At 45.8% G+C, this 14,974-nt stretch overlaps 1 protein-coding gene across 2 annotated transcripts in view; it reads right to left on the bottom strand.

The window, feature by feature from the left end:
- HLF (HLF transcription factor, PAR bZIP family member) overlaps window positions 1–12,290 on the bottom strand; it is an 80,233-nt gene extending 67,943 nt beyond the window's left edge. For both annotated transcript variants that reach the window (XM_048488609.1, XM_048488610.1), the window contains exons 1-2: window positions 11,819–12,290; window positions 4,320–4,655 (exon numbers count right to left, since the gene is read on the bottom strand). In XM_048488609.1, the coding sequence (XP_048344566.1) occupies window positions 4,320–4,655; window positions 11,819–11,924 (442 nt within the window). In that variant the 5' untranslated portion in view covers window positions 11,925–12,290. The remainder of the gene's footprint in view (window positions 1–4,319; window positions 4,656–11,818) is intronic.
- Window positions 12,291–14,974: the final 2,684 nt, after the last annotated feature.

Here is a 14,974-nt window from a genome sequence, read left to right as displayed (position 1 = left end):
GACATCATAATTAAGCACGAGAGAAATCCAACCAACTCTGCCTTCTAGACACTTTTGGTGATGGAGAAGGTTGTAATCACACTCGAAAATCCCTGCAGTGCCACAAACAATTTGCAGAGGAAGGTGGGCAGACCTGCTGCAACAAACCGAGCGTGTAAATCGCACAGGCAGCTCGCTTGCAACAGAGGGTGCAAATTAATTCTGCCAGGTGATCATTAAAAGTTGGCTGCCTTCCACTGCCTCGGAAAAGGAAGCAGAGGAGGATTACCTCCTAATCGCTTTCTCTCCTCCATCACGTGTCTGTGCATGTGGTATAGGTTCTAGCCAATCCAAGCAAACAGGAGGCACGTGGTACAGTCCTCCAAGAAACTGCACCATCTTAAGACACACAGGGAGGATTCGCCTGTTCGAAAGAATCCCCTGCGTCAAAGCATCCCTGTGCGTCAAACGCCGACGCGTCAGACAAACCTTGCCCTTCTAACATGTTAGCTTTACATATGAGGAGAGGAACACGTGTAAATGGGCTGGGAAAACGAGAGACTGTCTGCAAGGAGCCGTATAAAGGACAATGCCACATGCCTCTTTTGAGTGTTCACCAGTGGCGTATCTACCTAGGGACAAGGGGTACCCCTTGTCCCTGGGACCCACTCTTCTGGTCACCTGGGGGGGGGCGCAGAATCGGCTCCCCACATGACCAGGAAGTCCTGCTGCCTCGTCATTTTCGCGTGCTTCGACCCCTTCCCTGCCAGTCGAGGCATGCAAAAACGAGGCAGCAGGACTTCCTGCTGCCTCCAAGTGCTCTCAACCCCACCCTGGACACCCTGGGAGCCCAGCTGGCAGAGGGAGTCTGGAGGGGGAGGTGGGCACCCTAGACCTTGCCCATGTCCATGGTGACATGGGCAGGGTTGAGGGCAGTGGGGGATGGAGCCTGGGGCATCAGGGGTGGAGCTGGGGTGGTGGTGGGGGCAGAGCCTGGGGGCATCCTGGAGACAATTTGTCTCCGGGCGCCGTTTACCCCCGGTACGCCTCTGGTGTTTACATTTGCCCTCAAATGATGGAGACAGAAGCACTTATCCGTGTGCGTACAACAACTGCTTCAAATGTTGCTTTAAGAAAGACTTTGCCTCATGCCAGTTCAGGTTACCAACCTTATGTCTGTAGGGCACTTGCAGGGAAGATCCAGCTAGAATAAGGCGGGTGCCGAACCCTCTTTATACCCACGGGTCCTCCCCTGTAAAAGGCAACCCCTCTTACCATTTGTTCCCAGCTAGACTCCAAGACCAAGAATGTGCCCAATTTGGGTGTGGTAGAGATAGACTAAAATGGTGCTGGAATGACACATACAGATGAGATTCAGTGGATTCAACAAGGTAGAATGCCCCTGTCCCATTCACCAGTTCTGTGTTCCAGACGCCTGCCCATATACTTCAAATTGCTCACATTGCATCAACAAACTTAGGCTGGGGATAAGCATTTTTTTCCAAATAACATACTGTTCTGTCCACAAGGCTCTTCATATCGTTCTCCAAACATGACAATTGTAAAGAATGCTCCCAACACTTTTCACTTATATCTATGAAGCACAATGTGTACATGCCCTGGCTTGCTGTTGCGAAGTGCAATACGAACATTAGTCACTGACCGACATATTCAACCAACCCTTTTTAGTCAAATGAATTTAAACGGCAAAGAGCAGCCGGCAAAACAAAGGTAAGAAATGACTTAACGCTCGTTCATGTTTCTTGAGTGATCAGAACTTGAATGGTCAGCCCCGAAAGTTACTACACTTGAATGGACTTTTGCAGATATAAACATTCAGCCCATGATGGTCCATGCGCAGAAGCAAAATATCAAGTGCAGATTTTACAAGTGTGAAACAGGCCCCTTCCGCACACGTAAAACAATGCATTTTCAAACCACTTTCACAACTGTTTGCAAGTGGATTTTGCCATTCCGCACAGCTTCAAAGAGCACTGAAAGCAGTTTGAAAGTGCATTATTCTGCATGTGCGGAATGAGCCACAGACATGCTTATTCCACTCAGACTGTGATAAGGAGGCCAGTTCGCAGCTCTCATTTCTGAACTGGAAAGAAATCCAGTTTTACAGACTAGGGTGGGAGTGTTCTCATCATTCATCTCTACTTTCCCCACGCTGGCCCGGTCTGTTTGTTTATTTTGTTTTCTTATCTGATGGTTCTGAATAGCCTTTCATGTTCCCAGCATGACTGGTCATCCCAGGACAGGAGAGAGGAGCGGTTTCCTGCTCTTGAGAGCCACTTCTGTTTTTCACACACGCATGAGCAGTACAAATAAACCTGTGTGAGAATGAATTATATTTTCTCTGATTTTGTCCTGAAATAAGAGAGTTAAACCGGGAGCAGCAGTGGCGTAGGAGGTTAAGAGCTCGTGTATCTAATCTGGAGGAACCAGGTTTGATTCCCAGCTCTGCCGCCTGAGCTGTGGAGGCTTATCTGGGGAATTCAGATTAGCCTATACACTCCCACACATGCCACTCCCACACAAGGGCTCTTTCTCTCACGTGACATTATCGAACAAGTAAAACACATTTGAGAAGACCAGGTTTTCATTGCAAACACTTGAGAAGACCAGGTTTTCATTGCAAAAAACTCCTCCTCAAATCCATGAGCCAAGAAGGTCCTGTTTGAAATGCGGTTGGTTCCTGGCCCCTCCATGATGCGGCTGGCCTCCACTCAGGCCAGGGCCTTCTCGGCCTTGGCCACCACCTGGTGGAACACTCTTCCTCCAGCTGTCCGGGCCCTGAGGGATTTTGGTGAGTTCCGCAGGGCCTGTAAGACTGAGTTGTTCCACCGGGCTTTTGGAGTGTCCAGCCGCTGAAGTGCCCCCTCCCTTTTATTCCTCCGACTTGGAGTTCCTTTGCCATCTAGGGGACCCACTTTCCTGTTTTGTTCCCCCCCTCTCTCTGGGAGGGTTTAATTGGGGTTTATCGCTGATGCCATCTTTGTTAATTACTGCTGTGTTTTACTCTAACTTAATCTAATTTTAATGGGGTTTTGTTTTTATATGTTGTATGAGGAAATTATGTTGTGCGCCGCCCAGAGCCCTCCGGGGATAGGGCGGTATACAAAACCCATAAATAAATAAATAAAGTCCAGACTGATGGCCTACCCTCCAGTCAACTGTGGTAAAGGGCCCGATCCTTGCTGTAACCTCTAAAATGAACTCTTGCTGATGCATGCACAACAGGCACTGCTTCACATTCCAAAATCCCTACACAAAAGGCACAGATTTACGTTTTCGGGTTGTTTTTAGCCACATTCATGAACTCATTCCCCTGGTGAAAAGCTCATTGCTCAAAACAAACGAGTCATTCTAGAATTTCAACAACTCCTCTTGAATCGCCAGTGTTTGTTACTAGCACTTCCTCTGTTTGGAATAAGTTCTTGAAACAGAAAACAATCGCGGGAATTTGCCAAATGTTAGAAAAGCCCCAGAGATGAAGCCTGCACACTCTCGATCAAAACTCAGGTCCAAATCGGACATTACAGATAGTGATGTGGGAGTCACGTTTCACACCGCTGTGGCAATATGTAGGATTAAGGACATTCTGCAGGTGGAGCAATTGACACAACTCCTAGCCACAGAAACATTGGCTGGCCTTTTGATTCGGGATGGTGACATTTTGAAAGGGGACTGCTCACGCAATCCCAGGACCAAAGGTTACCAGAACAGCAGGAAAGAAGTCACTGGCAAATGGGTTGCCTCATTCCTACTAACAATATATGAAAAAAGGCCCAGCTTAACCAACTGAACTTCCTTCAAAGTGCTCAATGGTCACGTGCGTGTCATTCACTCCTACGGGTTCCCAAGCTAAGGATACTTCCAGCCCGCTTGATTATGACTCGTACGCAGAGGTGGGATCCAGCAGGTTCTCACAGGTTCCCGAGAGTAGGTTACTAATTATTTGTGTGTGCCGAGAGGGGGTTACTAATGGGTGATTTTGCCACGTGATTTTTGCCTTAGCTACGCCCCTCCTCTCAGCAGTAGCGCGCAGAACTTGAAGCAGGCCAGCAGGAGGTGCACCGGCGTGCGTGGCAGCCTGCGCCTACGTGTATTTGTTTCCCGCCCAAGGACTGGCACAGCGGCTGAGTCCTTGCCACAGCCCCGCCCAGGAATGCCCCGCCCCCAGAATGCCCGGCCACGCCCCCGTCGTGCCCCGCCCAGCCCCATTGGCACTACGCCACAGTTTGAATCCCACCACCATGGGAACCTGTTACCAAAATTTTTTGATCCCACCACTGCTCGTACGTCCCTAATGACCCTGGTTAAGGCAGAATTACCTGGCCTGACGGGAGTCTCCATGCAGTTCTGAGAAACCATAGTCGAGTGAACAGACGTGGACGCTCTGCTGCTGAGGTCCATGACAGAAGGGGCTGCTGAGGTAGCTGGCTGGAGAGCTGGTTGGTGAGGGCTGTGGTCATGCTGAGCGGGGCTGGGTGGAATGCCATTTTCTGAGAGGAATTCCTCCAGGTCCATGTACTCCAACTGGAAAGTGTCACCATCGTACGGAAGTGTTTTATCCCATAATGTCGGACCCAAGAAAGCCGACTGTGGCACCGTGGCACCACCGTTGTCATCATCCAGCTTTTTTTCTTTGTCTTTTTCTTTACAAAATGCTGTAAAACAGACAGACCCAAAAGAAAGAGAAGAGGTTAGTAAGTTCTGAAAGGATTTGCCTGGGTTGTTTTTTTCTGCTATGGAAACCTCAGTCCTCGTACAATAAACCATTATTTTGCGGTCCCTGCCTCTTGCTAAGAAACAATAACAACAGGAAGAAGAAGAAGAGGGCTTACAATCTCCTTGCCCTTCCCCCCTCACAATAAACACCCTGTGAGGTAGGTGGGGCTGAGAGAGCTCCGAGAAGCTGTGACTAGCCCAAGGTCACCCAGCTGGCGTGTGTGGGAGTGCACAGGCTAATCTGAATTCCCCAGATAAGCCTCCACAGCTCAGGCGGCAGAGCTGGGAATCAAACCCGGTTCCTCCAGATTAGATACATGAGCTCTTAACCTCCTACACCACTGCTGCTCCTGGCCAAATTTTCACCTCACAGAATCTATTCATGGCTCTCACCTCTATTTTTAACGAGACAACCTGAAAGCATTCTTAAGCTTCAGGCTAACTTCAAGAACTACTCCAACAGCGCAATCCACAAAAGGGGGGGAAACGGACGGGACGGACGAATGGGTGTGGAGCCGGCATTACTCTGGCACCAGAGTTATTGCCAGTCCAGACAGCATAAGCGGTGTTTACACGTGTGCAGGGGACACTTACAGCAGTGCCAGGGAGCCACATGGCTCCATGTCACACAGGTGCCAGGGCTGCCGCTCCTCTGCCACAGGTGCCCATACTGGTGCCAACGGGGGCGCTTCAAGGGGCGGAACTGACTTTAGTCAGTTTCCCCAGCCCTTCCAGCTGGGAACGCCCCTTTTGCTGGTGGTGACTACCCCTGGGGAAAAGGCAGGCACAGCCCACTGGGCTGCATAGCACGCTTGTAGCTCGAACTGTGAGTTTTCCGTCTTTTTGCACTTGCTGTGCTGCCAGGAACCTCGGCAGAGGCAGCGTGCCTGTGCGTCCCCCACTTATCTACCTCCCCGCACCGTGGTTCACTCCAGAATGGACAACAGGGTAGGAGTTTCCTACAGGAACCCAACTCCCCCGGGGAAGGTGTCTTGAGCAATCTCATCTGGATGCGAGAATACAGTAACATTCGTGGACTATTCCCATTCATTTCAACAGGTTATGAAGAGACCTTTTCGGTGAACTATGCTCGAGACTTCACAGGAGAGCTTATAAAGCCTTGCATGCTATCTTTTTATAAAAAAGTTATCAGGAGTTTAAAAACTAGAACATAACCTGGAACATTTGCTGCTTGAAAAGCACAGGAACCGGCACACTATACGAAGAGTTACCACTTCCAGTGGTAGAAAAGTAATAGTCAAATTTCATAATTCCTGAGATTACGCTACAATAACATTGATTACGTGAATACACCCCAAGAAACAAATGAGATTCCAACCAGAACCTTACAAAATTAAAACAGGGAAAGAGGATGAATTCACTCTATAAAGGAAGACACAGCCTTTAGCCTGCAGTACCTCAGCAACACTGTTAACTGGATATTCTGGAGGACAATAATTCATAGGGTTGCCATAAGTGAGAAGCAATTTGGTGGCATCTAACACACTCACACAGTCAGGAGTTTGAGCCTCCTGTGGGTCAGATATCCTGGCAGCTGGCTCATGGTCAACTCAGCCAGCCAGCCATTTCTTGGTTGGTAAATGAGTACCTAGCTCATAGCTAGGGGGTAAAGAATAGCCGGGGAAAGCAATGGCAAACTACCCCACAAAAACGGCTCGCCTATGAAATCACTGCTCGCAGTGGTACCCCAGGGTCGGACACGACTGAAGGGGAAACTTCACTTTAACACATGCACACAGGTACCACAGATTTCAGTGGTACCTCTTGCTATCAAACGGCGTTTAGGCGTTCTTGAACTCCATGGGGCAAAGAATGAAACTACACATTTCATGGAAAATGCGTGACTATATCTTGTGTGTGTTTTTTAATCGAACTATAGTTGAGCAAGCTGAATATTTACTTGAAAAGTGTGGGGGGGGGGGAGAGTATTTGATGGTTCTCACACAGCAGATGTTTTTCAAGTAAAAAATGCTTCATCCTGTCACTGTTCGCTCCATGGTACCTGTATCTCTTCCCCGCCTCCCTGGGAAATTTTAGAATGGGGAGGACACATGGGGTGGGAGGGGGGCAGCCACTTGGGTCTACTGCTTCATGCGACCTCATAATTTTCCTGTAGCAATCGATCTTCCGTCACTAAATCCATGCAAATAGGGTTTAGGACTGAGGCACAAACCACAAATTGCACCACTATTGCTGTTTGGCTGAAAAAGACAGTTGACATTTACTAGAAAGATTTAACAAGTTGTCAGAAAGATGCAGTGGCCAACCGCCCCGGGCCTTCCAGGGAAGGCGGAAAATAAATCTAAAAATAAATAAAATAAAACATCCTAATTCTCACATGTTTTTTGTCAATTCAGACGCCACAGGAATTTTTTTAAGACTAAAAAAAGACTTCCTCAATTGAATATTCATAATTTGCTATGCTCTTTTTTCCCCCCCCTAAACTTTTCATCCGGAAAAATGAGTGATTTCAGTGGCTCTTCTCTTATTTATGGTTTTGGTGAAATTTTACTTAACGAATCATTCACAAGGCTATTCAAGCCTCTGCACATCTGTTTGGGAACCAATTCATTTAATAGAGCGGAACATTCTTTGGTGCAAATATGTATTAAAACAGCCTTCACAGTATGCATAGAAACACCCGGAATTCAAACACAGCCTAGACAATATACACAACTGCCTACAAAACTTGAGAGAAATCTTGAGTGCCGTGCACTCTACAACCACGAAAGGGTCACAAGACGATGAATTTTAACAGGATGTGAATGTTAATTTGCACATTAAACATTATAGGGATTTTTTTTTCCATAGCACTTATATCGTGAAAACCTCCAAAAAGGTTTTGGAGGCACCTTTGAAACAACCTCTTTCCAATTCCAAAGCCTTTATTGGCATTATAAACTACAGAGTTAGTAGAAAAGTAGAAAAGAGGCATTTATCTACTAACTGAGACATTAAAACATTAAAATGCATTAAAACATTAAATACATTAAATACATTAAAACAATGTTAAACGTTCACTACCACGCCTTGTAAACCGCACACATATAAATTGATTAACCATTACACTATGTAGACAATGATTGCGCCTGACCAAATAGTGCCTCAAAAAACTTGCAACATTCTCACATACAAGATCACAGGACCCATTGAGTAGAAAGTTCATCACAGATGGTAACCTGACAGCGTTTGAGCTCTCTACCAATGGACAGATGTACATGGGCAGTATGAACTCATTATATTGGACACTCCAATCGTATGTCGTCAATTGGTCATGGTCGTCAGAGCCAAAGTGTACACTCTGCGTTGTTGTTTGGGGTTTGCACAAGAATGTACAGATAGAGTTGGCACAGTAATCCCCAGTCGGACAATTCCCAGACTGTGAGGCATTCCCCCCTCCTGCAACATTCTCAGTTTCTCGTTCCAGCACAAAACAGATTTAATTTCATTATGAATTCTGATGAATATAGTTGGAACTGGTCAGCTGGTAAGCCCATGTTGTTAAGTTTCTTATCTATGTCCAGCCAACCATTTCACAGATGTAGATTCTGATAAAGGTTGATGTATAAAACTATTAGGTCTGAGCTCCAAAATGAATTTGGGTCCAGTACTTAGAATACTCTTGTCCATTACCATCAGTTCCATACTATTTTGTCCAGTTTCTGCATAGGGTGTCATATGGGACACACCTTGGTGACCTAAAATTCTTAGCAAAAAGTATCCCTGTACTGACTCATAGGTGATTTAATTTGGGGAACCATATTGGGGCTCCATATAATAGTTGAGGGATTATCTTTGCATTGAAGATTTTCAATTGGCCAGGGACAGTGTGGTGTCCTTTAAAATTAGAAAAATCGAATCGCTGCAGCATTCACCTAAGCTTTGTTCTCTACTTGTTTGCCATGAGGGACCAAGATAGGTTGTAACTGAATAGGAGCCCTAGATATCTAAACTGACTTACTTATCTAGGACTGGTTGTTCACTTCCAACTATTTCACTAGATTTTACAAAGATCATGACTTTGGACTTGTCGCTAGTTAAGCGTCAGCTTATTTACGACAGTATTCTGCACTACCAGTTTAGTAGGCGTTTTAAACCTGGGGAATATGACAAGAGAACAGCGTCGTCTGCATAAGCAGGGTGGATATGCAACTGAACCTAAGAGGCGTGTGGATGGCCATCAATTTTAGTTAAGGTTGCAGGGGAAGTCATTGAGAATAGGCAAGGAAATAGACTGGGTGCCAGTGGGCAACCTTGTGCTTTAACCAACTTGTTAACCATAGTGATTCTGTTAATTACCCATCTCTTAAGTTCTTATTTGGCAAGTTGTATTAGGTGTGGGAGCGCTTTAATTAGAGCTAAAAGTCTCTGTTGCATTCCCGTATTTAGGGTTTTAATTTATGCCATAAAGTTCCCCTATCACACGATCAAAGGCACCCTTCAAATCCAGAAAACAGCATAAAGCTTGCTTTCTTGTGCCTTTGTCAACCTCTTTTCCAATTCCAAAGCCTTTATTGGCATTTATAAACTACAGAGTTAGTAGAAAGAGTAGAAAGGAGCGTTATACTATCTACCAACCGAGACATTAAAACATTAAAATGCATTAAAAACATTAAATACATTAAATACAATTTAAAACAATGTTAAACGCTCACTACCACGCCTTTGTAAAGCCGCGACACATATAAATTGATTAACCATTACTAATATAGAACAAATGATTGGCGCTTCTTTAATCAAATAGTGCCTCAAAAAACCGCAACATTCTCACACATACAAGCATCCACAGGACTCATTGAGTAGAAAGTTCATCACAGATGGTAACCCCTGACAGCGCTTGAGCTCTCTACCAATGGACAGATGTACATGGAGCAGTGATAGAACTCAGATATTGGACACTCCAATAGTACATGTTGAACCTGCCTCAACAACGCCATGTTACATTGACATAACCTGTTCCCTCATATGGAGTAAGTTATTATACCTGCCATGAGTCATAGCGCTAGGTAGAGCATTAAAACGAGCCAAAGTGTACACTCTGGGCGCTGTTTGGGGTTTGCACAGAATAAATGTACAGATAGAGTTGGCACAGCAATCTGAGTCGGACAATTCCTCAAGGCCTGTGGGGAGCAGCTTCCCCCCTCCTGCAACATTCTCAGTTTCTCGTTCCAGCTCAAAACAGATTTAATTTCACATTATGCACCTCTGATGGCAGACATAGTTTGGAACTGGTCAGCTGTTAAGCCCATGTTGTTAAGTTTCTTATCTATGTCCAGCCAACCATTTCACAGATGTAGATTCTGGATAAAGGTTGATGTATAAAAACTATTGGGTCTGGGCTCCAAAATGAATTTTGGGTCCAGCACTTGCTATTCTCTTGTCCATGCCATCAGTTCCATACTATTTTGTCCAGTTTCTCTGCATAGGGTGTCATATGGGATTACTGAATCTTGGTGATCTCTAAAATTCTTCGCAAAAAGTATCCCCGTACTGACTCATAAGGTGATTTTAATTCTCGGGAACCATATTGGGGCTCCATATACAGTTGAGGGATCATTTCTCCTTTGGCATTGAAGATTTTCAGTTGGCAGCTGGGACAAATTGGTGTCCTTTAGAGTTAGAAAAATCGGAAATCGCTGCAGCATTCAATCTCCTAAGCTTTGTTCTCGCTTGTTTGCTGTGAGGGACCCAAGATAGGCCAAAATCCGAATAGGAGTTCTAGATATCTAAACTGACTTACTTGCTCTAGGACATGGTTGTTCACTTTCCAGCTACATTTACACCTAGATTTTGCAAAGATCATGACTTTGGACTTGTCATAGTTAAGCGTCAGCTTACATACGACAGTATTCTGTAATTCTGCAGTTTAGTAGGCGCTTTTAAGCCTACTTGGGAATATGACAAGAGAACAGCGTCGCTCTGCATGTGCTGGTGGTGGATATATGCAGCTGAACCTAAGAGGCGTATGGATGGCCATCAATTTTAGTTAAGGTTGCAGGGGAAGTCATTGAGAAATAGGCAAGGAAATAGACTGCGTGCCAGTAAGGGGAACCTTGTGCTTTAACCCCTTTGCTAAACATAATTGATTCTATTAACGTGCTAGCTCTTGAAGTGCTTATTTGGCAAGTTGTATTCGTGTGGAACGCTTTAATTAGAGCTAAAAGTCTCTGTTCCATGTTTAGGGTTTTTAATTTATGCCATAAAAGTTCCCTATCTACCGAATCAAAGGCACCCTTCAAATCCAGAAAAGCAGCATAAAGCTTGCTTTTTCTTGTGCCTACGAAACAACCTCTTACAACTTTTCAGTCATATGATTCATTTTTTTATTTTGGTGCTTATCTGGAAATGCATTAGTGCACCTTCAGTCCTTTTAATTTGCATTACTTTAAAAAATAATAATGGCAGACTAGTAGCGTAGACGTGTGCACATGTTATTGCACGTAATTTGAGCTGCAACCTGAAGCGCATTCTCCTAGAATCAAGTTCTAGAGAAACCAATGGCTAGCTAAATGAGTGAAAGACTTTTCCGGTGCTTTTAAAAATCTTCATTCTCTATTTTCATAGCCATTGCAAACTGCGGGGATGGCGGGTGGCAATTGCACCTCTTGCCACAGCAGAAATCTCAAATAAGATTTTTTTTTTTAAAAAAAAGAAGCCCATTTGGCTTTTCAGTTTAACCACGCAGCAAACCAGTCAAAATCCAATCCGAGGCATATTTCCCCTGAACTGAAATCCCAAGGGGTTGAAATGAGGTTCGATCCCAACGGATGCAATGCATTCTTACGCATGCACGCACATCTGAAAGGGGCTGCCCATCTGCAGCCTTCACTACCTTTATCAGAGAGTAAACCCCCTTGAACTCAATACTTTCTTCCGAGTAAACAAGCGTTAAGGCGGCGCAGAAGAACTGTGGCTCAATGCACATTTGCGCACCGATCTCCCTCGCTTTGACCAAACGCGCTGCAAAAGGCAAACAGGTCTGCGAGCGGGGGGCGACTTAGGACAAAGCCCTTTGCAAACAATTTGTATTATTATTATTATTTAATCGTTCGCTCTTCCCTCCCCCACCGCCCCCTCTCACCGTCTTCGTGATGCAGCGGTAGTTTGAGAGGGTTTTCCAGCAGAGACTTCAGCACGCCGTAGGTTGGAGGTAGGAAAGTTGGGTTCAGAGGAAGAGGTCGAGCCATATTCTCTCCGTCTCCAAATATATGTTAGCGCTGCAAATTATTAAGCAGGGGGGTCCCCAAAAACGCAGTCTTGCGGGATTGCAACCAAAAACCGGGGGATCCCCAAGGAAAGCGGCAAGCAGCTGCAAAGGCACGGCGACGTCCGCTGGCTTTCTCGGTGTCTTCTTCCCCCGCGAGACCCCAGCAGCAGGAATTAATCAGAACAAATAGAATTATTAATAGATGAATGATGAGAAATTAAAAGGGGGGAGCCAGCCAAGCCAGAGCCCAGCCGCGCTGCCCAGGTCCCTGGCTGTCCCTCGCGCTCCGCCCAGACCTCGCAGCTGGACGGGGCTGATGCGCAGCGCTCAGAGCATTTGCACCTCCATGTGCTGACACCGGCCAGGATGACGTCAGAGCCCCGCCTTATTAGGCAGCGGGGGGGGGGGGCGGAGCCCGGGGATCGGCTCTCCGAGCCTTCGCTGGTTTCCGTCTCCGCTGCGCTGGGGTTTCGTCCCCGCTCGCTGTTTTGTGGGGTTTTGTCAGCCGCCAATCAGAAAATTTGACAGCTGCTCGCCAAAGGCTGTGGCAGATAGGAAATTGTTACGAGTTAACGCGAGAAGCAAATGGAGACAGCACAAAGATCAAATGGCAAAGAAGATGTAAACCAGTGGTTCTCAACCTTCCTAATGCCGCGACCCTTTAATACAGTTCCTCATGTTGTGGTGACCCCCAACCCTAACATTTAGCCATTTTACAGATGAAGAACACTGATGCAGAGAGTCTTAGGCGACCCCTGTGAAAGGGTCGTTCAACCCCCAAAGGGGTCCCGACCCCCAGGTTGAGAACCACTGATGTAAACGATGGGATGAAATAGAGCATTGGTGTCAAATTCACGGCCCTCCAGATGTTATGGACTACAGCTCCCATCATCTCCTGCCAGCATCATACATGCCATGCATTAGGGCAGTCTCCAGATGAGATCCTGACAGCTTTGAGACTGTGCCTTCAGAAATGTCCCCCCCCCCCCCCACAAGCCTGCAACCCCCATTGACAGGAATGCAGAAAACTCAATTCAGAGCAAAGATTCTTGGGCAAATTTCTGGGATGCTTCTGCAGGGGGTGCATTTTTGGACGTATCGTTTCCAAAATTTCAGGGTATCATCTGGAGACTTCCCTGATGATACCCTCCAGGTTTGGTGCAGTTTGGTTCAGGGGGGCCAAAGTTATGGACCCTCAAAAGGGGTGCCCCATCCCCCATTCTTTCCAATGGGAACTAAGGAGATGGGGGCTACTCTTTTGAGGGTCCATAACTTTGTCCCCCCTGAACCAAACTGCACCAAACTTGGGGGATAGCATAAGGACAGTCTCTTGATGATATGCTGAAATTTTGGTGCTGATATGTCTAAAATATATATTTGGTTATTGACCGTAAATAAAGCATTCTATTCTATATGTCTAAAAATGCACCCTCTGCAGGCACCAATGACCTGGTGCAAAAAAAATTTTCTGTCGTGGTGGGGTGGCCGCCCATGGGAGGGGGCATCCAAGTCAGGTTTTGCCCAGGGCTCCAGTTTGCCTCGTTACGCCCCTGGTATCACTGCATGGGTGTAAGACATCATGCATTGTCAGAAGCTTCCGAGTTTTTCTATCCAATGCATCCAAATCAACCTGTGTCCAGTTTATTATGTTTGGTTTCACAGATGCCAGTTCTTTAGCTGGTGGTTGGCCTTTCATTACAATTGGAGCCTTACCCAGAGGCTTGGAAATTGTAATCTAATGGCATAGTATTCGTGCAGATCCCAGCAGGGCTGTCTTCTGAATCTGATCAGATTATTATGGTTGAATTCACAGGTGCCAGTACTTTAGCTGGTGGTTGGCCTTTCATTACAATTATTATGCAACTTTTGGGGAGTGGGGTTTCAATCCACCCTCTCAATGAACCAATAATCAGAGATCAGCAAAGCATGGAGATAAGCATTGTCATAGTTGTAGCTAAACTTTTCCAACCCAAGTCTGACTGCGACAACCAGGGCTCAGAACATAAGCTTTAGAATTTCAGTTTTTGGTTTAAAAAAATACTACCAGCTGCAAATGGGCTCAGGTAAAGAGGAACTTGTCAAAGTGGAGTCTGGTGGTTAGATATATTGTACATCCCAGTAGCCCCAGGCTGGTTTTGGCGAGCAGGAGTAGAGCCACAGTACAATCATGATGAAATGTCACAACAGGACCTAGAAAGTAATGGGTAGAATGTGGCAGAAAACCTGTGTGGTATAGTGGTTAAGGTGTTGAACTAGGATCTGGGAAACCTAGGTTCAAATTACTATTTATGCTATTATTATAAATAGGGATTTGAATCTAGATGCAATGCTTCTATAAGTAAGGAGTATGCATCATATGGTGACCATGCTATGGTGTAGAATCCAGCAGGAAAGCCAACCCATAGCATCAGTCTGCCCCTTTCCACAACATTGTGTGTGAGAGAGTATATGCATGCAAAAGATCTACACAATTAACTTTCTGCATCATTATTTTCTTTGTTAGCATATAAAATCCTTGAAAATACTCTTTAATGTTCCTTCAGAAAAACAATGTCTGAAGGGATGTTAAAAAGCCTTAGGCTGATTCCGCATGGGCCAAAAACAGTGGTGTGAAAACAGTGTGAAAACAGTATAAACCAGGGGTCATCAAACTATGGCCCTCCAGATGTTCATGGACTACAATTCCCATCAGCCCCTGCCAGCATGGCCAAATGGCAGGGCTGATGGGAATTGTAGTCCATGAATATCTGGAGGGCCATAGTTTGATGACCCCTGGTATAAACCCTTTTACACCGTTTTAAACTGTTTTACACCATTTTCACACCGTTTTCACACTGCTGTTTTTGGCCCATGCGGAATCAGCCTTAGTTTGGCATAAATCATCAAGGGGTAATTTGGAGAGATTTCAAGGACTAAGATAATAGCAGGGGCGTAGTGAGGTACAAACCACCTACTCAGAAAAGAGATTACACGGCTGTACGAAGAGCTTTGGCGTGGAAGAAAAAAAGGCCAAATTGCTAGTTATTGGAG

The sequence above is a fragment of the Sphaerodactylus townsendi genome, linkage group LG03 (assembly GCF_021028975.2).
Source record: "Sphaerodactylus townsendi isolate TG3544 linkage group LG03, MPM_Stown_v2.3, whole genome shotgun sequence".
Lineage (NCBI taxonomy): Eukaryota > Metazoa > Chordata > Lepidosauria > Squamata > Sphaerodactylidae > Sphaerodactylus > Sphaerodactylus townsendi.
The sequence above is the reverse complement of the archived record's forward strand: the minus strand, read 5'-3'. Positions and strand labels throughout refer to the sequence as shown.